This window comes from Larimichthys crocea, chromosome VI, assembly GCF_000972845.2.
Source record: "Larimichthys crocea isolate SSNF chromosome VI, L_crocea_2.0, whole genome shotgun sequence".
Lineage (NCBI taxonomy): Eukaryota > Metazoa > Chordata > Actinopteri > Sciaenidae > Larimichthys > Larimichthys crocea.
The window spans coordinates 25,712,285-25,737,284 of NC_040016.1; the positions used below are offsets into that span (position 1 = coordinate 25,712,285).

The 25,000-nt window shown below is 44.7% G+C and overlaps 2 protein-coding genes across 2 annotated transcripts in view; one reads left to right on the forward strand and one right to left on the reverse strand.

Moving 5' to 3' along the window:
* Positions 1-2,256, forward strand: part of amigo3 (adhesion molecule with Ig-like domain 3) — a 3,939-nt gene extending 1,683 nt beyond the window's left edge. Inside the window, exon 1 of the mRNA XM_027278934.1 lies at positions 1-2,256. This exon is cut by the window's left edge and continues 1,683 nt beyond it. Coding sequence (XP_027134735.1) covers positions 1-979 — 979 coding nt within the window. The 3' untranslated portion in view covers positions 980-2,256.
* Positions 1-25,000, reverse strand: part of rnf123 (ring finger protein 123) — a 45,786-nt gene that overhangs the window by 11,726 nt on the left and 9,060 nt on the right. The window contains 29 exon segments of the mRNA XM_027278964.1: positions 11,486-11,570; positions 11,743-11,818; positions 11,900-12,031; positions 12,158-12,214; positions 12,382-12,521; positions 15,623-15,707; positions 15,833-15,920; positions 16,286-16,373; positions 16,565-16,639; positions 16,799-16,976; positions 17,058-17,165; positions 17,379-17,462; positions 18,691-18,836; positions 19,225-19,417; positions 19,513-19,613; positions 19,763-19,864; positions 20,183-20,303; positions 20,641-20,712; positions 21,046-21,107; positions 21,653-21,752; positions 21,965-22,082; positions 22,175-22,248; positions 22,450-22,542; positions 22,650-22,775; positions 22,933-23,037; positions 23,156-23,270; positions 23,445-23,570; positions 24,660-24,727; positions 24,809-24,895. Coding sequence (XP_027134765.1) covers positions 11,486-11,570; positions 11,743-11,818; positions 11,900-12,031; positions 12,158-12,214; positions 12,382-12,521; positions 15,623-15,707; positions 15,833-15,920; positions 16,286-16,373; positions 16,565-16,639; positions 16,799-16,976; positions 17,058-17,165; positions 17,379-17,462; positions 18,691-18,836; positions 19,225-19,417; positions 19,513-19,613; positions 19,763-19,864; positions 20,183-20,303; positions 20,641-20,712; positions 21,046-21,107; positions 21,653-21,752; positions 21,965-22,082; positions 22,175-22,248; positions 22,450-22,542; positions 22,650-22,775; positions 22,933-23,037; positions 23,156-23,270; positions 23,445-23,570; positions 24,660-24,727; positions 24,809-24,895 — 3,005 coding nt within the window.

Sequence of the window (25,000 nt, forward strand, 5' to 3'; positions counted from 1 at the left end):
CCTATCAGTCCAGAGAGGACTGTACCTTCACAACAACTCCCTGGTGTGCGAGTGTTCCATGTACGGACTCTTCCGGCACTGGGAACAGAAAGGTTTCACCTCGGTAAGCGACTTTAGGCAGGAGCACACCTGTCTGGTCTTCGGGATACAGAAAGGCACCGTGCGCTTCTTCAAACACGACCGCTACTTTGAAAAATGCAACCTGACGGCACTGAGTGGGTTGCTGAGGGAGCAAGAGAGCAGTGTCTCAGTGAAGGAGGGAAAAGCTGTGCTGCTGCACTGCGTGACCACTCTGACCGGACGGCATGTGACCTTTCTCTGGGTGGCGCCCAATCAGGAGTATGTGGCACCGCCGGGAAACAACGGATCCTTAAAGATGTACGCCAACGGCAGCTTGGAGATCGTGGCGGCTCGCGAGGCAGATTCTGGTGTGTACTGGTGCATGGCTCTGGACCAGCAGCAGAAGCGCAATGAGACGCAGGAGGTCAACGTGACTGTGGTGCTGCACCATGAGAGCGACCCGCATGAGTCCTTCAACACTGGATTCACCACCCTGCTGGGCTGCGTGGTGAGCCTGGTGTTGGTCCTCATGTACCTCTACCTGACGCCTTGCCGCTGCCCTCCCTGCCTCAAGACCTCCACCCCCATCACTGCCACCCCGGGTCAAGGGAACGAGGTTGGTGCAGGGAGCGCCCAATCGTCTATCCTCACCCCGACCCCGCCGACGACCACCGAGGGCCCGGGCCGCAAGGTCAGCACCAACAAGCATGTGGTGTTTCTGGAGCCGATCAAAGAGCAGCAGAACGGCAGACTCAGGACGGGGCCGGTAGCCGGGGCAGTGCACGGCGGACACTTGGGTCCGGGTTTACTGCTAGAGCCAGAGCAGAGCTCAAAGCTCCACATCCAGTCGCAGCAGAGGGCGGGGGAGACGGACTCCTTCGTATCCATGTTCTCAGACACTCCCATCATGTTGCCATAGCAACGGCACAAACAGAGAGACAGACTGGCACTATCATCACCTCTCACACACTTCCTTTCTCCTCCGTTCCTCTGGTTACCTCCTCGCCACCTCCCACTGCATCCAGCACTTGACCTGAGCAAACCAAACCAGTACTCCCACACTGACTCAGAGCTCTTCAAACTTAGACTTTGTATGCTTTAGGCTGTGAGGCTTTAAACTGCCTGATGAAACACAATCAAAGTGCAATTTTAAGAGATGAAATAACCAAATTTACAGAACTATTGTTGTTTGCCCAGGTCTGCCCACTAAGCCCTGCAGCCATGTACCAATGCACTGTGACGGGACGGGCTCAAAGGGAAGGCACGGTGCTCGGGGCGAACGTTAGGGAGTCCAAAGTGTCAGAAGTAGAAAGAAGACTGAGCCAGGAGAGAGTTAGAGCATGGACCGCTGTCCCTTTAAGCACGGCTTGTACCTTTAATGAACATTTGCTCCAGATGCCTTCTTGTCTCATACAGAGAAAAACAACAAATGATCTTTTTTAAAGCTTTTTAGCGTTTCCTGTTTTTCTTTCCAGAGTCGGTGTGTCAGTCAATTCGAGCCAAAATGATCCGCCTAGTGTAGCTCTGTCACAACGTGAGGCGTTTTATAGAGTTTAGACAAGCGAGAAGAAGAAGAAGAAGAAGAAGGTTTTAGAAAGTAAAAATAGAAACTGATTTAAAGGTACGACTCTCCCTCCTTCCTCCTCCTCTTCCTCTGAACATGATTAGTGTCATCAGTTCAGGAAAAAAAGAGAAATGAAAATGAATTGTGCTGAAGGGAACAGCTGCAGTTTGAGTTCATTCGAGACTTTTCAAAGGTTTCATCGATCAAAGTGACGAAGGACAGATCGGTCTGTGTGATGAATAAACAGCAGGACTGACATGTTTGTGTTTAGACTGTCTTCACTGTATTCACTGCATCTCCCCCTCCTCCTCTCTTTATCTGTGTGTTAATAAAGCTGTATCTGACCGTCCAGGTGAATGTCCGCCTTGTTATTGTTCTTCAGGCACTCAACTTGGTGCATGATAATGGAAGTCTGTGTGTTTATTCATAGCCTGAAATATTGACACTAATCCTTCAAACACACGATTCAGTTTCAAACCACAGACGTCACAGTGAACAATCAGTCTGCAGTACAGACAGAACAAACTGTAAGAAAATGATTTTCATAAATCACAGCAGCAGATCAGTCAAAAATCTGTTCAACACCTCCTACTATCATCACCTCCACCGCTGTCATCATCATCATCATCTCCTGCATTCTGACGAGCTGAACAAAGTGTTTCATGATATTCTCTCACTTAAAGTTCAGAGCTGTAGCTTCATTGTGCGACAGGAAATGAATGATAACTCCATTATTAAAGTCACAACTGAACCTCCCTCTTCTTCCTCAATAGTAACTCTGGCTGGAACATTAGCGGCTCATTCCTACAGATTTCTTCTGAAGTGGAGTTATTTAAGACATTTGTCACCAGGTGTGTCCTTTGCTTGTCCTCAACCTTGATTGGTTGCAAAGGGTGAAGTGCACGTGAAGCACACATGACAGGCAGTGTGGAGAAAAACTAAATAAATACCACACATGTAAACACTAACTGAATAAATACCACACATGTAAACACTAACTGAATAAATACCACACATGTAAACACTAACTGAATAAATACCACACATGTAAACACTAAACTGAATAAATACCACACATGTAAACACTAACTGAATAAATACCACACATGTAAACACTAACTGAATAAATACCACACATGTAAACACTAACTGAATAAATACCACACATGTAAACACTAACTGAATAAATACCACACATGTAAACACTAAACTGAATAAATACCACACATGTAAACACAAATTGAATAAATACCAGACATATAAACACAAACTGAATAAATACCACACATATAAACACTAAATAAATACCACACATACAAACACTAAACTGAATAAATACCACACATGTAAACACAAACTGAATAAATACCACACATATAAACTAGGGCTGTCAATCGATTAAAAAAAATTAACTAATTAATCGCAAAAAATTCTGTAATTAATCGCGATTAATCTATCAATAAATGTATCAATAAATTAAATGCATTTTTCTGAGACTGAAGCTTATAATGTATATTTATTTATGTAAAATGATCAAATTAATGTAGAAAAAAACAAGAGAAGTATATTTAATTCATTCATTTTATTGGCTTAAGGTGCACATATGCACAGTGCAAACGAGAAAACCAGAATGAGGAAATACTGAGGAGTGCCACACTCCTGTGTTAGACAGGGTGTTTTGTTTTGAGGTGATATGTTAAAGTCGGTTACTTCTGTGGAATTTAATTCGGCTTTGAAACTGTGCAAATGCCTTGTTTTTGTCCAACAGCCGTCAGGCAACTTTTAAAATGAAATGTTCCCTAAAAGTCCGTCCTTATCCATCTTTTCGCCATAGACTCTCCTTTAGTGGATAGATCATAGACATATATACATAGACTCTCCTTTAGTTAGGATAGATCATAGACATATCTACATGACTCTCCTTTAGTAGGATAGATCATAGACATATATACACAGATCTCCTTTAGTTAGGATAGATCATAGACATATACATAGATGCCTCATTGAGCAGGTTGGTCCGTTGCTGCGATACGTTACGTCCGCCATATTGGATGTGGCAGATCTGCCGTAAACTAATACAAGCAGGGCCAGTTTTAGCTGTGGGCAATGTGGGCGACGCCAGGGCGCAGTCTCCATGAGGGCTTTAGTTAATGCCTCTTTTACACCCATTCACACAAACACTAAATATCTGGGAAACAAAGCTCTACTTTGCCACTCCAAAATGTCGGCCGCCACCGGAAGTAAACAAAACGCGTTAATTGCGTTATTTTTGTTAACACGTTAATTCTTTAAAATATCGACAAATTAACGCGTTAATTTTGACAGCACTAATATAAAACAAACTGAAAAATACCACACATATAAACACAAACTGAAAAATACCACACAATAAACACTAAACGGAAAAATACCACACATATAAAACACAAACTGAATAAATACCACAATTAAAACAAACTGAATAATAACCACCATTAAACACAAACTGAATAAATACCACACAATAAACACTAAACTAAATAAATACACCACATATAAACACTAAACTGATAAATACACACATATAAACACGACGTAAACTGAATAAATACCACACATATAAACACTAACTGAATAAATACCACACATGTAAACACAAACTGAATAAATACCACACATATAAACACTAAACTAAATAAATACCACACATATAAACACTAAACTGAATAAATACCACACATATAAACACTAAACTGAATAAATACCACACATATAAACACAAACTGAATAAATACCACACATATAAACACAAACTGAATAAATACCACACAGCTATCACGTCTTTCAAAAACATTTTCTCTGCGGTAACGAAAGTGTTTGAAAACAAACAAGGCAGTAGCTGTATTAACCAGGCGGTCTAACAGCACCATAATTTATATTCATGAAAGAAAGTTAATTTAATTCTCATAACAGGAGGTCATAGTTTATAAAGGCCCACTGTGTTTCATGATTTATGTTCATTAATGTTCCAAAAACACCCCCTTGTTATTTCACATTCTGTGTACAACAGTATATTTGATTATATTTTCATGAACACGTGTTGCATGTAGAAAATGAAGAGCTGTGGACTCTTACAGTCAGAACATTTCATGCTCTGTGGACTGACTGAGGTCTGTGTGAAACTAAAAGACGAGTCGCGTACAGTCTGCCTGTCACCGCCGCAGGAGTCATTCATTGTTACTGAAACAATGTCGAAGACGCAGATTCAACCTTTTATTAACTTTTAATCATGACACATTTCTGTGAGCGAATCAAGAACGTCGGTGCAGTCAACCTGAGTTTAGGTGATGTATTCATTGATATGCATGAATGAATCAGTGGAGATCATATATTTGTTTTCATTGTAACTAGAAGTTAAAAAAATAAACAAGACGATGTTTGGGAAAATTATTAATGCACCTCAAAAAATACCTCAAAATGAACGTGTGAGTGTGTTGGACCACATTAACGTATTATTATTATATTATTATCATATTATTTATCATGAAGGGTAAATACAGTCACGAAGCAGAGTGGGAGGTCAGAGATATACTGGCACCACAGAGATTTCAGCTATGGTTTCCATTAATTAAAGGCTGTGTACTCGTGTACCTAACAGTAGATGGATAGACCTGGACGTTGCTACACATTCACCAACAGAGGACATGCTGGAGGTCTCCAGCTGGTCATGGTAAATCATGTTAAAAAATAATAATTTTATTTTTGTTTTTAATAAAAGATCAGAAACAGAAGTCCCCACTCGTCGGGTTAAAATCACAGTCCTCTGTTGGAAATGTAGACATGTATGTGTGTGTGCTGATGTAGTCAGTAAAGTCAGTACTGACTGAATCATGTAATGTTAGCATGCTAGCTGCTAGCTGTCCCTGTGTTTCCTGAGGATTTCTGGGAAATAAGATAACACAAAGCTTTGTGGGAAAATTAATCGAGCACCAACTGTAATTCATGGGCCGCTATAAATCAGTGATGCCACATAGATGACTGCAGCAGCTGCTGGGAAATAATCTGAGATACAAAAAACCAGAAGTTTGAAGGAGACATGCACATAAATATATCGCAGAGTGCTAGCATCGCGTTAGCATCGCGTTAGCTTTAATCTGTGCACAGGAAGTTCAAACTAAATCCCACTCAGTGTGAGTGGTATGTTTTCTGTGTATTATTTACTCCCACAGCACATTACACACTCCCATATATATAGTGTATGTATGTATATGTATATAGTTTCACTGAAACTGATTGATGGTACATTTCTCAGACGTTAAAAGTCTTTAACTGTGCGAGCACACATGTCACAATGCTGTAAGATATCAGCTGACAGATCTGTTCACACACAATATCTAGTTTATATATCACTGCAGACATGACGTCATCTCACTGACTGAACAATCAATCAGTTTGAATCATGACAGAAATGACGTATGACAACATGAACTAAAACATTTAGAGCCTTCACACACACACACACACACACACACACACACACACACACACAATGATCCCTGATGTCAAAAATCGTCATAGAAACAGAGACATCATTTACTGTGATTGGTCTGCTCATCCTCACACTGTTTGACTCGACAGGACTGAACCCAACCGGACCAGAACCAGAACTTCAGAGTAAAGTGTTGTCCATCACACAGACAGAAGACGTGATATGGACTCATTATAACGGCTCATGTGTCTACTGCAGGACGTTCAGTCAGACGAGAACGGAGAACGAAGGGTTAATGTGAGGCACTTCTCTGAAATGGAAGGCAAAGCAGCCATGAAATATTCAGGAGGTCTTCCCTCATCTTCATCCTCCACTACAAGACAAACTGTGAAGACAGACTGATCCGGTCTGTGGACCAATCCACTCTGTGGACTCAACAGACCACAAGCTGAAAGCTGTTTATTTACTTTAATGAACTTTCTTTAATGAGTGCTGACCTTGTTCATACAGCTGAAGCCTGAGGTGTGATAAAACTTTGACGTGGAGACGAGCACTCAGACACGGAGCAAGCTTTACTCTGACGTCAGCATCAGTCAGCTGGACAAACACTGAGCACAATGGATGTTTTAACTGTTTAGTTGTTCATCATGAATCTCAGATAAACAGCCTCGTCAACTGACGCTCTGCTTACATTTCTCTGAGCGACAGTTTACTCAATCATGAAGACGAGGAAGGTCAGAAAACAAGACAAAAGGAGCAAAAGAACGATGGACTGGAGGACAGTGTTTATGTTCGCCGCCAGTAAACAGTTATTGTTGGAGGCATCTTAAATCAAGACGCTGTAGAGCTCCAACACCCTGATACAAGAGAGGGAGACAGGAGGGAACAAACACAGACATGAAGACAGACAGGTCACAGAGTGATCCTGGAGACAGCATGAAGAGGACAGATGAGATGAGGCATATCAAACACAGAGGAGCAGGCAAGTGTTACCAGGATCAGGACCATTGTTATGCAGAAGACACTGTTTCATACATGATTGATAAATCTGAAACATTCTAACAGGAAGTCAGTGAACAGACGCTGGTTTGATCTGAAGGTTTGTTATTGTTATTCAGTCCCAGCAGGTGTTTTCTAACATTTACATTCACCTGTGTTAAGTCTATTCAGTACACACACACACACACACACAGAGGGCAGTTTATGAACCTCCATTAACAAGGAATCCCCATCTGCTCCTCGCCTTCCTTCAGCGCTCTCTCTCTCAACTAAAATAAATCAAATCAATTATTCATGAACGGCACAGAGTAAATAAAAGATCCATTTTCTCTCACATTAAAAAATAAAGACTGATCTGGTCAATATTTAAATTATTTATCAATGTAAAGATGTGAAATCATACAAGATCATAGAAATGTGTTCAGATTTCATCTGTGATGTCAAAGTGAATCAGATGATGCTAAAAAAAACTTAGAATGGAAACGTTAGCACAGTAACATTAGCATCTTATGAAATCTTGGGAAGTCTTATGAAGTCTTATGGAGTCTAGTGAAGTCTTATGAAGTCTTATGGAGTCTAGTAAAGGCTTATGGAGTCTAGTGAATTCTTTTTAAGTCTTATGGAGTCTAGTGAAGTCTTATAAAGTCTTATGAAGTCTTATGGAGTCTAGTAAAGGCTTATGGAGTCTAGTGAAGTCTTATTAAGTCTAATGCAGTCTTATGGAGTCTAGTGAAATCTTGTGAAGTCTTATGGAGTCTGATGAAGGCTAATGAAGTCTAGTGAAGTCTAATGAAGTCTTATAACGTCTTATGGAGTCTTATGAAGTCTTATAAAGTCTTATGACGTTTAATGAAGTCTAATGAAGTCTTATGGAGTCCAATGAAGTCTTATGGAGTCTAGTGAAATCTTATGAAGTCTTATGGAGTCCAGTGCAGTCTTATGAAGTCTTATAAAGTCTTATGAAGTCTTATGGAGTCTAATGAAGTCTTATGAACTCTAATGAAGTCTTATAAAGTCTTATGGAGTCTAGTGAAGTCTTATTAAGTCTAATGCAGTCTTATGGAGTAGAGTGAAATCTTGTGAAGTCTTATGGAGTCTGATGAAGGCTAATGAAGTCTTATAATGTCTTGTGGAGTCTTATAATGTCTTATGGAGTCTTATGAAGTCTTATAAAGTCTTATAGAGTCTTATAGAGTCTTATGAAGTTTAATGAAGTCTTATGGAGACTTATGAAGTCTTGTGAAGTCTAGTGAAGTCTAAAGAAGTCTTATGGAGATTTATGAAGTCTAGTAAAGTCTTATGGAGTCTTATAAAGTTTAATGAAGTCTTGTGAAGTCTTAGTTTGATGCTGTAATGGAGTTCGACCTCTGTGGATGTTTAAACGCTGATATTATCATGATAGTTCGGAGCAGATGATGAAAAAGTCTTTTTAAATTCTAAATTCTGATGATGGGAGGTAACTCCGGTTATAGACCAGAGGTCTGATAATGGACTGGGTCCTTCAGTACACGGTCCATTAACAAACCACCATGAAGCTCCAAAAGAAGAACCTGAAGTCCACCTCAGTATTTTACAGTCAGAGCTTGACCAACACTGATTAACCAAGCAAAGCCTCCAGCGTTTCATAGACCACCAGTTCGACCAATCAGCTGTCGGCTCACTAACTATCAATCACAGACTTTTAGGCTTGTTGCCAGGGGTAACCGAGCTAATGGACCATCAGTCTGAGGACGGAGTGTCACCATAGATATTCCCTGAGTGGACTGGTGGGCGTGTGCTGATCACTACAGTACATCTCCGTGTGGTTGGTGGGGGTGTGGCCGCCATCGACCACAATCAGAGATAACCTTCAGACCGGCAGATGAAACTTTAAAGTCTTTACCGCATCAACAAAGACTGAATAAAGACATGTGTCATTGTGAAGAAGCTTCATGATGCTTCATGTTTTCGGTGTGAACAGGAAGAACCACGGCAGAATCATCAGGTCACGTCTGAAATGTTTCCCTCCCCGACTCTGCAGGCTCAGCAGCTTGCTCACATTGGGCCGGGCTCAGAACAACAAGCTCCCCTGAGCCCAGCCTCTCATGCTCCAACGCTGCTAAGCTAATTAGCCTCAGTCTCAATCTAATCTGTGATGCTGCAAGCTGCTCTGATGTCTCTCAGCCCGAGGTAATGGACAATAATTAGCACCATTGATTTTCTACACAGAGGGGAGGACGGGGGAGGAGGGGGGAGGACATGAGGCTGTTAATAGTCCTGATGTGCACAGAGACACGATGGTCAGACGAATACTGCAGAAGAAGAAACAAACATGGACACGAGGAGCAGCCGCAGTGCTTTATATGAACTGTGATATTTATACACATCTATGACTTATACCAGACTCCAGACATGCTTTTGTTTTTATATTTCACACCTCATGCTGCCAGTCCTCCATCGTTCATGACTTTGACCCAGACCAATCTCCTGGAGACAGGTTCCCCTGACCTAGTTGGTCCTGCTGGATTCTGCTGGAGCTCCACATAAATGGAACAGTGCCGTTCTGATTTATTACACGCTAACACTTCAACACAAAACCCATTAGCAGAGCAGACTCTATGCGAGCGGCACCAGGACATGAAATGAGTTCAGAACACAGCTGGAGGCTCAAGGACGACGGGCCCGGACCAGCTCACGGTCACCCGTGTATCATGTTACCGTGAACGGCACACAAGCTCAGATTCATGAATTTTACGTGTTTGTTGTTGATCAGCTGATCAGATGTTTCAGACAGATGAATGAATGAATCAGTGAAATGATGAACGGCTCCGACATTGAGGCGGGAAAGCCATGCTAACATATGCTAATAACATGCGAGCCAGTTCATCATCTGCTCGACGTGTGTGCATGAGCCGTTGGTTTGACGACGCCTGGAGACAGAGCTCACAATAAAAGACTGTAAACGTGCTGATCATGAAGCAGCTCGTCGATACTTCATCAGTCATGTTCTCTGAGGTCAGTTACATGAAGAACCACGGCACCTTCACTTCCTGTCCTCTAAACTCACGCTAAATATGAATCTTAGCTTAGCATAAAGACTGGAAACAGAGGGAAACTGTTAGCCTGGTGTAAACTGTTTTAAACTGGTTAACGTGATGGTGGTTGAACACTCAGGAGATGAATAATCTCTAAACACACAGACAATCAGTAGTGTGTCCGTTTTCAGGTGGATTGTGGGTAATAACTGTCATCATTGTGTTGACTCTGGTGGCTCTGTTGGCTCTGTTGGGTTGGTGTTGTGTTTAATCTGGATCTTCCCTAGCTCGCCTCAGAGGAGCCGGTACCGCCCGCTGTGGACGACACTAATGCCTTTACTCATTTCAACAATTACGTTACTGGTCACACAGAGTCCATTAATGGTCAGCCCGCCTTCCTGTGGTCTCTGCAAACATCCATCAGCAGAGAAACACATCACGACTCTGTCAGGCAGACCACGCCATGCTCAGTCCTCAGTGTCATGGAGCCGGACATGTCAGCAGTCACATCTGACTGACATCTGTGCTCATCGACTCTCCATCAGATCTCCATCTCCAGTCCATGTTTTTATTCATGTGAGACTCTCATGACTCGGACAAGGAGGAGAACCACAAAGTGCTGAGTCAGACTAAAACAGGAGGTCACATGACGGAGCGATACGGATACAGCCGCTGAGATGATGACCACGCCGGGCGGACGGAGCTTCTGATCAACATCAGGACACTCTGAGCTGATGAAGAGACTTTAAAATAAGATGTTTGATCAGGAAGGAAGACAGAACATCATCAGAACCGACCTATAGAATCTACGAAGGTAGAGCGGAACCTCCAACAGACACCAAAAACAACCATCTGTCTAATCAGAGCTGGGAGGCGTAGTTTATCATTGCTGACACAAGCTGACATCATCACCGTTTGGACGCGCTCACATCTGACAGAAACATTCGGGTCAGCTGATCTGTGCGGCGAGCTGCTGATTGAACCTTCCTGTGACTCTGAAACCAACAGCGCTTATTTCAAATTCAAGGGTTTCCCAGGCCAATCAGCTCAAATTAAGAATTCAAGGCAGCACATTCTGAGATGAAGGTTCATGAATATTTCAACAGACTTGAGTTCAAACGTTTGTTTGGTGTTCACATGAATAAATCCAAGGACTTTCAATGACCCAAGGCTGTTTCCAAAGTCTTTTCACTCAAATCCACAAACTTTCAAGGATCTCAAGGACCCTTGAGAACCACGTCTAACATCAGCAGAGTCGAGCTCTAAACTACAAGAACCTGGTTCAGGGTCCGGGTCCGGGTCCAGATCCTGAACCGCCCTGAGGACTTCAACCAAATAGTGGACACCCAGACCAGGTGCATCATGGGTAAAAAAACTCACCCCTGTCGGTCTCCGTCCACAAGGATCCGAACCAGGATGCCGGTCACAGCCACCAGGATGGGGTAGTGGTCGACGCTTTCCAGACCTGAAACACAAAGCTCCGATTTCAGACGGCCCTGAATGCAACTTTTACACACAGGTTGATCACGGAGCTCTCCGATTGGTCGTCTGCTCCAGACTCAGCACGACTGAGCACGCTCATGAAGTGTGTGTGTGTGTGTGTGTGTGTGTGTGTGTGTGTGCGCGTGTGTGTGTACCTGGCAGTCTCAGGTTGACGACTCGATCAAACAGGTTCTTCTCGGCAGTCACTCTGTTCAACACCTGGTTCAACAGCTGAAACAAACAGGACTTATTATTTCATGACACAGAGGAAGGCTCTGCTCTACGACTGCACCTAAAGACGGACTGACTCACCTGAGCAAGTCGCCTGAGCAGCAGCTCTGCAGATGGGCGGGACCAGTCCAGGAAGATCTCTGGAACCAGAGTGACCGTCATCTCCAGGACCCGCAGCAGACTGACCGACAGGTCGAAGCACGTTGCACACACCTGGAACAAGTTCACAGGTCAGTCTACAGGTGAGTCACAGGTCTGTCTACAGGTGAGTCACAGGTCTGTCTACAGGTCTGTCTACAGGTGAGTCACAGGTCTCTCTACAGGTGAGTCACAGTTTACCTTCAGCTGACGAGTGTCCACAAAGTTTCTCTCTGGACGTTCAGCAGCCTGCTGGATCTGACAGAGGAGAGAGAAGAGAGGACAGAGGAGATGGATCATCACTGACACTGATGGATGCTGCTGTTGGCTGATGGGTCACTAAAGTCTGCTGCCGGGTCAGAACCAGTGGTTCCGCCCATACATTCAGCCCAGTGTTCCCCCGGTTGGTGTTGATGTTCTCTCACCTCTTGGATCATCCCGATGAACTCGGAGAATGCCCAGTTGAGTTGGTTGAGGACGCTGTTGAGGAAGGAGGCGGCCATGTCTTTGTCCATGCTCAGCAGCTCTGCCATGTGTTTCTGCAGCAGCAACGACGGACACGGCTCTAAACCAATCAGACGACAGGAGAGGACAGGTAAACAACAGAACAGTCTAGATGGTTGCAGTGTACTGTGAGGACACTTCTCATCCTCAGCGGACGCCATTTTGTCTCCATAGCTGAAGAGGATGGACGAGTGGCGTTGGCAGCAGAGGAAGCTGCTGGAGCTGAAGAGGTGGAGCTGAATACCTTAACATACGAACTGCTACACTTTAAATGTTGATGCTGCACACCTGTAATCAGGTGAATGGTGTCTCTGTAACTTTGGGCTCTGGGTCAGGCGTTTAGCTCAGTCGGTAGAGCGGCCGCCCGATATGCAAAGGCTCGCTGCGGAGGCCCAGGTTCGAATCCTGACCTGTGTGGTCCGCATGTCATTCCCCATCTCTCTCCCCACGTTTCCTGTCACTCTTCAGCTGTCTATTAATAAAGCAAAGGCCCAAAAAATTATCTTGAGTACAGCTGTCCATATTTATCTGTTAACGTCTGTGACTTTAATTGTTTACAGGTGAGTTTATTAACACGTACGGTCCGTTTAAATAGATGAATAATGACAGGTGAAGATATTTAGACTGCAGCAGTAGGAGCTGTAAGCGTGAAGGGTTAGAGGACAAGGAGGACACTGTGGTGTGTTGATTAAATGTAATAATCCAGTTTGTCCTATGTGTCCTCTGGCTTCTGTGTCCCAGCTGGGATCAGCTGATCTGTTAATCAGCTGTGAAACATGTTTTATTACAGTGAACAAACAGAGGTCAGAGAGCAGGAAGCATCAGACTCATCACACTTCACTGCATCTCTGTGACAGCTCGAAGTCCACCTGTACAACATCTAAATATCTCTAACAGGTTCTGACTCAGGTCAGTTTAATAACAATGTCTCTGTGGGATGACCCAAACAAACAAACCATCACTGAGAACATGTTTCTACACTTCTTCTTCACGCTTGGAACTGGGTCAGATTGGGTCCGTTTACCCTCAAAATGAGGCAGTAGAATCAGTACCGCTTTTGTCCACAGGGACTGCCAGAGTCAAAACAACATTAAAGTGTGTAGCTGCTTTAAAGAAGAAGATCTACATCTACCATCTAACAAACACTGTGGAGCTCTACGTGACTCTGTAGAGCTCTACGTGACTCTGTGGAGCTCTACATGACACTGAGGAGTTCTACGTGACACTGTGGAGCTCTTCATGACACTGAGGAGTTCTACGTGACACTGTGGAGCTCTACATGACACTGAGGAGGTCTACACGACACTGAGGAGCTCTTCATGACTCTGAGGAGCTCTACATAACACTGTGGAGCTCTTCATGACTCTGAGGAGCTCTACGTGGCACTGTGGAGCTCTACGTGGCACTGTGGAGGTCTACACGACACTGAGGAGCTCAACGTGACACTGGAGAGCTCTACGTGGCACTGTGGAGCTCTATGTGACTCTGTGGAGCTTTACGTGACACTGTGGAGCTCTATGTGACTCTGTGGAGCTCTATGTGACTCTGTGGAGCTCTACGTGACTCTGTGGAGCTCTACATGACACTGAGGAGGTCTACACGACACTGAGGAGCTCTTCATGACTCTGAGGAGCTCTACGTGGCACTGTGGAGCTTTACGTGACTCTGTGGAGCTTTACGTGACTCTGTGGAGCACTACGTGGCACTGTAGAGCTCTACGTGACTCTGTGGAGCTCTATGCGACTCTGTGGAGCTCTACGTGACTTTGAGACAGACCGACAGTGAGGACGATGGAAGAGAACTTACTTTGGAAACTAGCAATGGACAGATCTCCTGAAAGACATGCAGACAGAGGGAAGTCCATCATCATGCAGGAGGCAGAAGACCAAGAGAGGAGCACAAAGAGCTTCGAAACAAAGAGGACGAGCACACGGCAAAGCTTAGCTTAGCACAAACACTGCAAAGCAAAGCTTAACTTAGCACAAACTAGGGGTGTAATGGTTACTGGTATTACGATAAATCACAGAGAAATTTTACGCGATAAAAATTACCGTTGGATTATCGGGACATGTAATAACAGCCTCATCCAAGTCTTGCAAGCTTCGAGCAGTATCTATCCTCCTAATATGCAACAACGTTTTCCGTTTTCGTTTTGAGACACGTAGGAGCTACTAGCCGTGTTAGCAGCTGTGTTGCTAAGTATTTCCGAAAGAATCGCAACTGAAGGCACCCAGGCTACTGTCGGTCCACTGAGCGGAGCCAACACAAGAACAAGAACATTTTCATTTTCTCAGAAGGCACACTTCTTATGTATAAATAAAATATGTATTTTGTTTACATATTTGTTCATTTAAAATAAACTCTCTTTCTGCCTCTTTAATGTGAAAGTTTCATTTTGATGAGATTTTGGCTTCTAATGTTTTAGTATGATCAGAAAATCACAAGATTTCATGAAATAATTCCAATGTTTGTGTTTTTTGGATATTTGTACAGCAATTAAGAATATCGTGATAATATCGTTAACTGATAATTTGCTCACTATAATCGAGATATCAAATTTTCCATATCGTTACATCCTTAGTACAAACACTGCAAAGCAAAGCTTAGCTTAACACAAACACTGAACAACCACAACTGGTCCCAGGTCCAACCTCAGGTCCAGACTAACAAGTCCTAAGTAAAGATGTTAAAACATGTTAAATTGTTTGTCGTTCATGTTCCCTTCAGAATGTGACAGTTAAATATGAAACTATAGTTTGATGTGAGCATGTCGGCTACAAACGTTAGTGAGTTTAAATGCATGTGTGGAGATGTGTTAAATGTTACATGTTCTGTACATGTCGTCATTGATCAGTAATGATCACGTTACATGTCCTGTACATGTCAATTTACAATACAATGATCACTGATCACGGATCAATGACACAGACTTTACACACTGCTGTGACTTCTGTTGGTTCTTCAGGTAGCAATATGAAATCAAACAGCTCTGTGGTAAAAATAAACCTGCTGTAGACGGACCATCATGGCCTCAGTTTATTTCTGGAGATCCGTGACAGAAACGGAGGACTTGGACCAGAACCAGGTCCTGTCACATCCACGAAGAAAGAACAAAAATGAGAAGAAACATGAACAGACAAAATATTAAAAACCACCACGTACTCTGCAAACTGGGCAGGTTGGCATCCTCTGGTTTGGTCTTCAGAAGGTGAGGAAGACGAGTGTACCTGTACCCGAAACCACAACCCTGAAAAACAACAAGGACCAACAAGTATTCAGAGTTTTACTGAAGTACTAATACCACAATATGATGCTAAACAAGTTAAAGAGGAAGTTGTGTTTTGTGGTCCACAGCCGTGGGTTTGTCCTCACCCTCCACAGTCTGACCAGGATCCAGTTGGTCTGAGCCCACGGTCTCTGTTCGTATGGAGCCAACAGGTTCCTCATCATGGCCACGCGTCTGAAACGAAACCAACGTTCATCAACGCGTCAATTCTTCACTGACAAATAGAACCTGGGCGTCGATAGACAGAAGTCATTGGATCATTACAACATTAACACGGACTGGGTGGAACAAAGTTTTAATGTGAAGACAGTTTGAATCATAATAATGAACTTTACATCAAACTGAGTGACTGAACGTCGTCTGCATAGAACCGGACCTAAAGGTCCAAAACTAAAACCAAAAATGAAGTCCTGAGGATCCTGATGTGGAAACTCAGAATCAGCTGATGATAAAACACTTAATGTACGTATGTTGTTACTAATAAAATCAGCATATTACTGACCTGAAATCAGCTTTTTAGTAAGACAAGAAACACTCACTGTTCCTCCGGGATCCTCTCCACCGCCCTGAGGGATTGTGGGTAACAGACGTAGCTGGCGAGGGCCTGCATCAGAGAGTCTTTAATATCTGACAGGAGAGGATCATGGGAAATGAACATCATCATCACGCTGTCAGTGACGTGGAAACAGGAAGTAACAGTCGAGGGTCAGCTGATTACTTCAAACCCTGAGGAGCCTGAACGCATCACCGGTGATAAGAAGCTGATTCATGTCGAGGATTGTGACCAACAACTGTGTGTGTGTGTGTGTGTGTGTTACCTGTTCCGACTATTCGTGGATCTGCGAAGTGTTTGGCGAGGATAGCAGCGAGTTGGGTCAAAGTTTCTTCGTATCCTGAGGACGTAAAAACACACGTATCTATTGGTGTCGTTACTGATTACACCCCCTCGCCTCACCCTCTCCTGTGTTTGTCTCTGTTTGGATCCAGAGTTCAGTTTGTCTGTTCTGGGCTGCCGTACAAACACAGCACATCAACATGGAGGAACCTCGTACCTGGCAGCTCCTCCATGCTGTTGGCAGGACTGAAATAGTTCTTCAGGGCGCTGTACGCATTCATGGCCACGTTGAGGTAGAACTCTGGAGCGAAGGCGAACAAAGAGCCGGTGTTGTCGGCGTGTTCAATGGTCCGAATACAAACACACAGCAGCCAGTACACGTCCAACATCTTGTCCTGGACAAGACAGACAGAGTCAGCAACGTCAGTGTCTGAGAGGTTAAAAGCAGCTGACGAGACAAACATGTTGAGGATCACCTTGGAGTAGATGGTGGCGTTGATCCAGGCCAGTCTCCTGCTGAGGTGGTTCAGCTTCTCTGCAAAAACCTTCTGGCTCTTCTGGAGCTCCTCCAGGATGTCCGGTCTCTGGAGGACACAAAACAGACAACATGTTGTCCTCAACTGGCTGGACACATCTACTATGGACAGAATGAATATGCTGATGAATGAACCATAATTCTCTGTGTCCACATTTAACTGTATACATGTGGAGCATTCTGATTAGTTTCTTTATTATAAGCTGACAGAGCTGATGGAGCTGAAGGAGCTGAAGGAGCTGAAGGAGCTGAAGGAGATTACCCTCGCTGGACATCGGGCAATCTTCTCCTCGGTGTCCTTTAGAGCGACAGCGTATTCATGGACATCATCAGAAACCACGACCATCTGGAAAAAGAAGAGCCAAGGTTACGTTCTGGTTACGCCCTGGTTACATCTGGTTACATCTGGTTACACTCTGGTTACATCTGGTTACATCTGGTTACGCCCTGGTTACATCTGGTTACACTCTGGTTACACTCTGGTTACACTCTGGTTACATCTGGTTACACTCTGGTTACGCCCTGGTTACGCCCTGGTTACGCCCTGGTTACATCTGGTTACACTCTGGTTACACTCTGGTTACATCTGGTTACATCTGGTTACATCTGGTTACACTCTGGTTACGCCCTGGTTACGCCCTGGTTACACTCTGGTTACATCTGGTTACGCCCTGGTTACATCTGGTTACACTCTGGTTACACTCTGGTTACACTCTGGTTACACCCTGGTTACATCTGGTTACACTCTGGTTACACTCTGGTTACACTCTGGTTACACCCTGGTTACACTCTGGTTACATCTGGTTACACCCTGGTTACACTCTGGTTACACTCTGGTTACACTCTGGTTACACTCTGGTTACACCCTGGTTACATCTGGTTACACTCTGGTTACACTCTGGTTACACTCTGGTTACACTCTGGTTACGCCCTGGTTACATCTGGTTACACTCTGGTTAGACTCTGGTTACACTCTGGTTACATCTGGTTACACTCTCGTTAACGACTCTGGTTAACGACAGGTCATTAATAAAGCTTCACTCATTAGAGCCACATCTCCTCCTCGCTGTCAGACTGACACAAAGACGGCTCGGAGCTCTCAAACCAATCCTCAATCATCACACAACGTTATCACAACGTGTTTTTAGAGACTATAGTGTAGTAACACGTAGTAACACATTATGCAGCATATATTATAGTGTAGTAACACATATTATGCTGTATATATTATAGTATAGTAACACATGTAGTAACACATGTATTATGCTGTATATATTATAGTGTAGTAACATATTATGCAGCATATATTATAGTGTAGTAACACATATGCAGCATATATTATTGTGTAGTAACACATGTAGTAACACATGTAGTAACACATGTATTATGCTGTATATATTATAGTGTAGTAACACATATGCAGCATATATTATAGTGTAGTAACACATGTATTATGTAGCATATATTATAGTGTAGTAACACATATTATGCAGTATATATTATAGTGTGATGACACATGTATATGACATACAGTGTGTAATGCAGTACCATCACTGGTGCACACACACTCTCACCTTTCCCAGCTGCTGATGAACACTCAGGTTGTACATCATCACGATCCCGTCAACAATTTCCAGCAGGGACTTGTCTGCGATTGGCTGGTCGGGCTCCTCCAGCGGTCGACCCAGCAACAGGCCGTCGTTACCATGGCTCCCCTCAACTTCAGGTGGAAGACAAACAAACATGGAAGAAAAGAAAGAATAGACAGAGTCAGAGAGGACAGGGTGGAGTCCTGAGGGTCCATCCAGAGGGTGGAGGTGTTCTCTCTACCTTCCTGCTCTGATAACCTGAGAACTGGCCTTACACCGGCCAATCAGAGCTGCGCAGCTCTTAACATGACCAGATGAAGTCTATGTGAGGACACGTTACACGTTACAGGACAGGAGAGACTACAGGAAGCTTCCACCAGCAGAGGGCGACACATCTTTAAGCTGACCACACGCTTTACACAGGAAGTTTATTTAGTTTAATGGAGGCTAATGAGACCAGGTGCATTGTGGGTAACGTAGGACTGAATGTGAGACGCTGTGAGGCGTTCAATGACTCACTGTCCTCCTCAGTCCTCTGCTCCACGGCCAGTGTGCGGACTTTGACCTTCTCCGGTTGCGTGAGCGGCCGCCTGGGCGTCATGAGGCTGACGGCGGCCGTGCTCAGGAAACGATTGGCCCGACCCAGAGTGGGAGAACTCAACCAGCTGGGCCTCGCCAGAGCTCCGCCCATCGCCACTGCACCAAACGGCCTCTGTGGTTTAAAGGGTTAACGTGATGAGCACCCTGTTAATTACACATGTTAATGATGTTCATGAATAATTCATGAGGTGGCGTGTAACTGCTCACCTGAGCGGCTCCGCTCTCCTCGTCCTCGTCAAGGTCGTCCATTGATGTGGCCTGGATCTCTGCAGGGTCGATGATGATGTTAGCTTTACTCGCCAAGTCATCTGTCAATCAAAAAAAAAGAATGATCAGATTCTAATTTAATTAACATTAAAATATATTTCTGAACCCTGACCAGGGTTTATTCACTGAACTCTACTGTGTTTCTTTACTGGACTGATGAAAACCTCCCTCCCCGTCCAGACAGACTCACCTTTGAGTGTCTTCTTCAGGTGGGACAGGAGTCCTCCAAGTCTCTGCAGGTCAAAATAGTCGACCTTCCCATTGTAGAAGAGCTGAGGAGGGACGTACGCCTCTGGAGGAAGACGATAATAATGATAATAAAGATCATCCTCGTATATGCATCTAATAATAATAATAATAATAATAATAATACTTTTCTAAAATAAATAATCATAATAATAATAATAATAATAATAACAGTGGCATCCGCCCCATGTACAAAGAGTCCGTTTCCCATGTCTCTCTCTCCCCCACACATTCCTGTCATTCTTCAGCTGTCTCTATCAACTAAAGCTCAAAAAGGCCAGAAATTTATCTTTAAAAAAAAATTAAAATAAAATATAACAGTTTCCTGCCACATGCCAAACAGCTGATCGTCTCTATGTCGTACCGTCGCTGCCGACGCTGCCCGGACTTTTCCTGTTGCCGTCATCCCAGCTCGCCCTCACAGCCGTGATGAGGCGGTGAAGGAAACACACCATGTACTCAGGAGGACACAGAGCTGTGGGGTGCTGGAAAACACACACACACACACACACACACACACACACACACACACGAACCAAACTCTGAGACTTTCACTGCATATTCTCCATCATGTTAGGAAGGAGAGGGTGAGGGGGCTGTAATCAGGAACTAGATGTCGGTAAATTAGACTGTAGAGTAGACTGGATCTTTAACGCTCGTAACAGGAGAAACACAAGCTGCTTTTCGGACTGGAGAACTGGCGCCGCCTGCTGCTGATCCTGAGAACACTGATCATTCTCATTTCCTCACATTTACTCGACATTCAGTGAAATGTGACGTCGTGTTTGGTGGGAACTGGTGCAGCGTGTGCTGGGCTCTTACCCCTCTGTTGCTGGCATTTTCTTGGAGAAACTTCCTGAATTTATTCAGGAAAATGTAGCGTGAGGCTTCTCCCTGAAAGAGACACAAAGACAGAAAACTGATCAGCTGAGCTCGGCGAACGTCAGTTTAACATCCAGTCAGACGCTCGATAGGATCAAACTCCATGATACGACTCTGGAGAGTCGACTCAAACCTCTGAGGAGTTTTTAAATCAGACAAACCAGAGAAGACATTCAGACGTGATCAGAGAGTCTGACATGAAGACATGAACACAGACTCCTCATGTATGAATAATAATATTTTGTCTTTGCGTTTAACCTCTGCACCTCCAGCAGTCCATGAAATTAACTAAATGTTTGTGGGTGGTTGGAGGTGGACCATTGCTCTGTGTGCAGACGTACGTACCGTAGTTTTGTCTTTGTTGTTGAGCAGCAACTTCAGGATTTGTACTTGCAACTCTTCAACCACTGAGAGCAGAAACAGTCACACTGTAAAACAACGTCTGTTCTCACACTATGTAACTTTGGGCTCCGGGTCGGGAGAAGTACGTAACGCTTTACGGCACTAAGTCACACAGCAGCAACTATTTCACTGATTCTGGTGAAACTGGATCATATTTTATGGAGGAAATGTTTTCTGGTTTTCCCTCTGATGTCCTCCGGCTGCTCCGCCTCAACTCTCTGTGATTTACAGAGTTTATGATGGACAGAGTAAATCGGGGACTGACTTTTAGTGGTTGTGGGATTTCATTCTAAACTGGAGGTGACATTGATTGTTCAGGTTGTAAGAAATGTTGTTCAAATTATCCAGAAGCCCAAAGTGACACTTTCAGACATCAACAGACAAACATTAGAAACTCAATGTACCAAGTATAACATATTAAAGTACTTTGATGTGAGTAAAAGTACTTTGAATGAATCTCTTTGATCTCACAGATGAACAGATTGTTTAATGTGTGAATAAAAAGAATAAAAAGTGGTTTATGATCGCAGATGTCAGACTACAGTCCAACCTTCGATCCTCTTCTTCAGCCTCTGGCAGCCTCGCTCGTACGCTCGCCGCCTCAGGCGCTCGTCTGCGCTCTCGTCTGCAGGCTCGCGCTCATCTTTCCCCTGAGAGTCAAACACAGAGTGAGCGCTCACTCACAGAACTCATGACGTAAGTAAAGTAACCAAGTACTCACATACTGGACCTCAATACAGTCAGGGTACTTGTACTTCACTTTATATTTGGACTGCATCACAGAGATCAGTACTTCAAACCATAACAACATCTCTGCATTTTTAATGGAGCCAACGAGCAGCACCAGGTGAGTTTGTTTTACCTCCTTGTCAAAGTGCGTGGGCCACCAGGTGGTCGGGATGAGCTCCTCTAGCCCCGCCTCCTTCACCCTCAGAGGGGTCTTGATGTAAAAAAACACAACGGAGCGCAGAACATCGAACGTGAACTCCGTCAAGGACAACACTGAAGCTCACTCGTGATTCTAAAGCTTCGTTTGGACCTCTGAGATGGGTCAGCGCCAACACAAGGATATAAGACGTTGTTGAGCAGGTACTTCCTGGATTTCTCGTGGTGCAGGATGGCTGTTGTGAGACGCAGGTAGTGGATCTGAAACAGAGCAGGCAGGTGAGTCCAGAACTCAGAACTCAGTCAGGCCCGAACCAGAACTCTAAAATGTCTTTTTTTACAACAGCGAATGATTAAAGAAGTCATACTGACTAAAGACTAAGCTAAAGACAATGACAGGACCAGGTCCAGGTCTAAGACCAGGTGCAGGACCAGGACCAGTACTGGTGTGGGATGTCCTACCTGGAAGCCCAGGTCTGGGATGATGGGGGAGAACCGATAGGCCCTCAGCAGAGACATCATGAGCTGCTTCAGACACTCGTTCACCTCGTAGTCCTGACAGACAGACAGACGGAAAGACAGACAGACAGATGATGCAAACCATGTTTCTATGATTCTGTGTGTGTGTGTGTGTGTGTGTGTGTGTGTGTGTGTGTGCTGACCTCCATCAGTAGCCAGAACAGGTCCAGGAGCTGTTGGATCAGCGGGTGTTCATTGACGGAGCCTCCTCCCTCCAGAATCCCCAACAGGAAGTTCATCAGCACGTCCTCCACCAGGTAGACTTTGCACTGAAGACACCACAAACAACACCGTCACCACCACATTAAGAAGTTCTAGATAAATCCACCAGATGGTGCCAGCAGTTTGGTTCTGACTGTATATACTACAATACCCATGAGGCTCAGCTGCTGTTGCAGCTGCTGGAGTACAAAGACATTTTCTCACCATGAGTGGAGCGAAGTGGTTGAAGATGTGAGCCAGAGTGACGAGCACTGTGGGTTCTCCATGAAGCCTCCAAGACGTAAAGTCTTTGTCCACCAGCCGGTCCTCCTGCACACAGACGAGGACAGACTCAGAACAGGAAGTTCATTTACTGTATCTGAATCAGCATGAGCTCATCACAACAACCAAATGAAGCCACAGCGTGACAGGACGTCACCTGTCCTACCTGAGCGTCGATGGCAGTGGACAGCACGTTCTTCATGTAGCCCAGCAGTTTGTGAGCTTTGGTCAGGTCTGTAGTCGGGGGGTTCTGGAGGGGCAAGTACCCGTCCACGGGGTACGTGAGTCACACTCGGGTTAAAGACGTGAACGAGGACAAGGTGATGAAGAAACATACAGACCAAAAACCTGCAGAAATCATGCTCAAAGTATGTAAAGTGTGTTAGTTATCATGTGCAGGGCGTTCACGGTACAGGTCAGGCGTGCTGCGCCTCGTGTGGACAGAAAAAGGATATCTGAGAGGTCTGCTGCCAAAGTTAAAGGCCACCGACTCTTTGAAGGACAGGCTGATGGCAGGAAAGTACGCCACGCCCGGACCCATCTTAATGTTGGTGAAGGCTGTGCCCAGAGACTGACCGTTCCTGAGGACAAACACGACAACTCAGTCACCGTTCATAACATGACATTTTCTGTTTCAGCAGCAAGAAACCAAACAAACCAGATAAATCTGAAGACAGAGCCAGGCTAGCTTTCCCCCCTGTTTACAGTCTTTATGCTAAGCTAAGCTAAGCCAAGCGGTTCTCTTGTTGTGTCTCAGGCCTCGTCCTTTCAGACTTCTTCTTTCCATGTTCAGTTCATCAGTCTGTCTAAAGTCAGTCTGTCTAAGGTCAGTCTGTGTAAAGTCGGTCTGTCTAAAGTCAGTCCGTCTACGGTCGGTCTGTCTAAGGTCAGTCTGTCTACGGTCGGTCTGTCTAAGGTCAGTCTGTCTAAGGTCAGTCCGTCTACGGTCGGTCTGTCTAAGGTCAGTCTGTCTACGGTCGGTCTGTCTAAGGTCAGTCTGTCTAAGGTCAGTCTGTCTACGGTCGGTCTGTCTAAGGTCAGTCTGTCTACGGTCGGTCTGTCTACGGTCAGTCTGTCTACGGTCAGTCTGTCTAAGGTTAGTCTGTCTAAAGTTAGTCTGTCTAAAGTCGGTCTGTCTAAAGTTGGTCTGTCTAAGGTCAGTCTGTCTGTGGTTAGTCTGTCTACGGTCAGTCTGTCTAAGGTCAGTCTGTCTACGGTCAGTCTGTCTGTGGTCAGTCTGTCTATGGTCAGTTTGTCTGTGGTCAGTCTGTCTACGGTCAGTCTGTTTAAGGTCAGTCTGTCTGTGGTCAGTCTGTCTAAGGTCAGTCTGTCTGTGGTCAGTCTGTCTATGGTCAGTCTGTCTATGGTCAGTCTGTCTGTGGTCAGTCTGTCTACGGTCAGTCTGTTTAAGGTCAGTCTGTTTAAGGTCAGTCTGTCTACGGTCAGTCTGTCTGTGGTCAGTCTGTCTAAGGTCAGTCTGTCTAAGGTCAGTCTGTCTGTGGTCAGTCTGTCTAAGGTCAGTCTGTCTGTGGTTCATATTTAGAGTCTGGAGGTAAGATGTTGGACTTCAGTGAAGACTTTGCCCTTCACACTGAGTATGGGCTAAGCTAAGCTGACCAGCTGCTGTGCAGCGTCATGTGACCTGGTCTCTGAGCAGTTAGTTTACGTACAGGCAGAACGTGATGGTTCCCTCATCCAGGTCTATCAGGCAGCTCACGATGTCTCCGGCCGCCCACGACTGAGGAAACATCAACTGCTATCAGCATGGTCCATCATCACACACACACTTTATAAATCTGGTTTCTGAACCGTCGTTCACCTTCCCGTAGTTTGTGGTCGTCACGTTCCACTTCCTCACTCTGTTTCCGTCGTAAGCGTAAGAGTCTGGAGTGTCACCGACGCCCTCCTGACAAGGAAACACACAAACACAACATCTGAGGAACGGGAACTACAGGTACTGTCCAGCAGGGGGCAGAGGTCGGCTCTGGAGAAATAAGCCGACCTCTCAGCT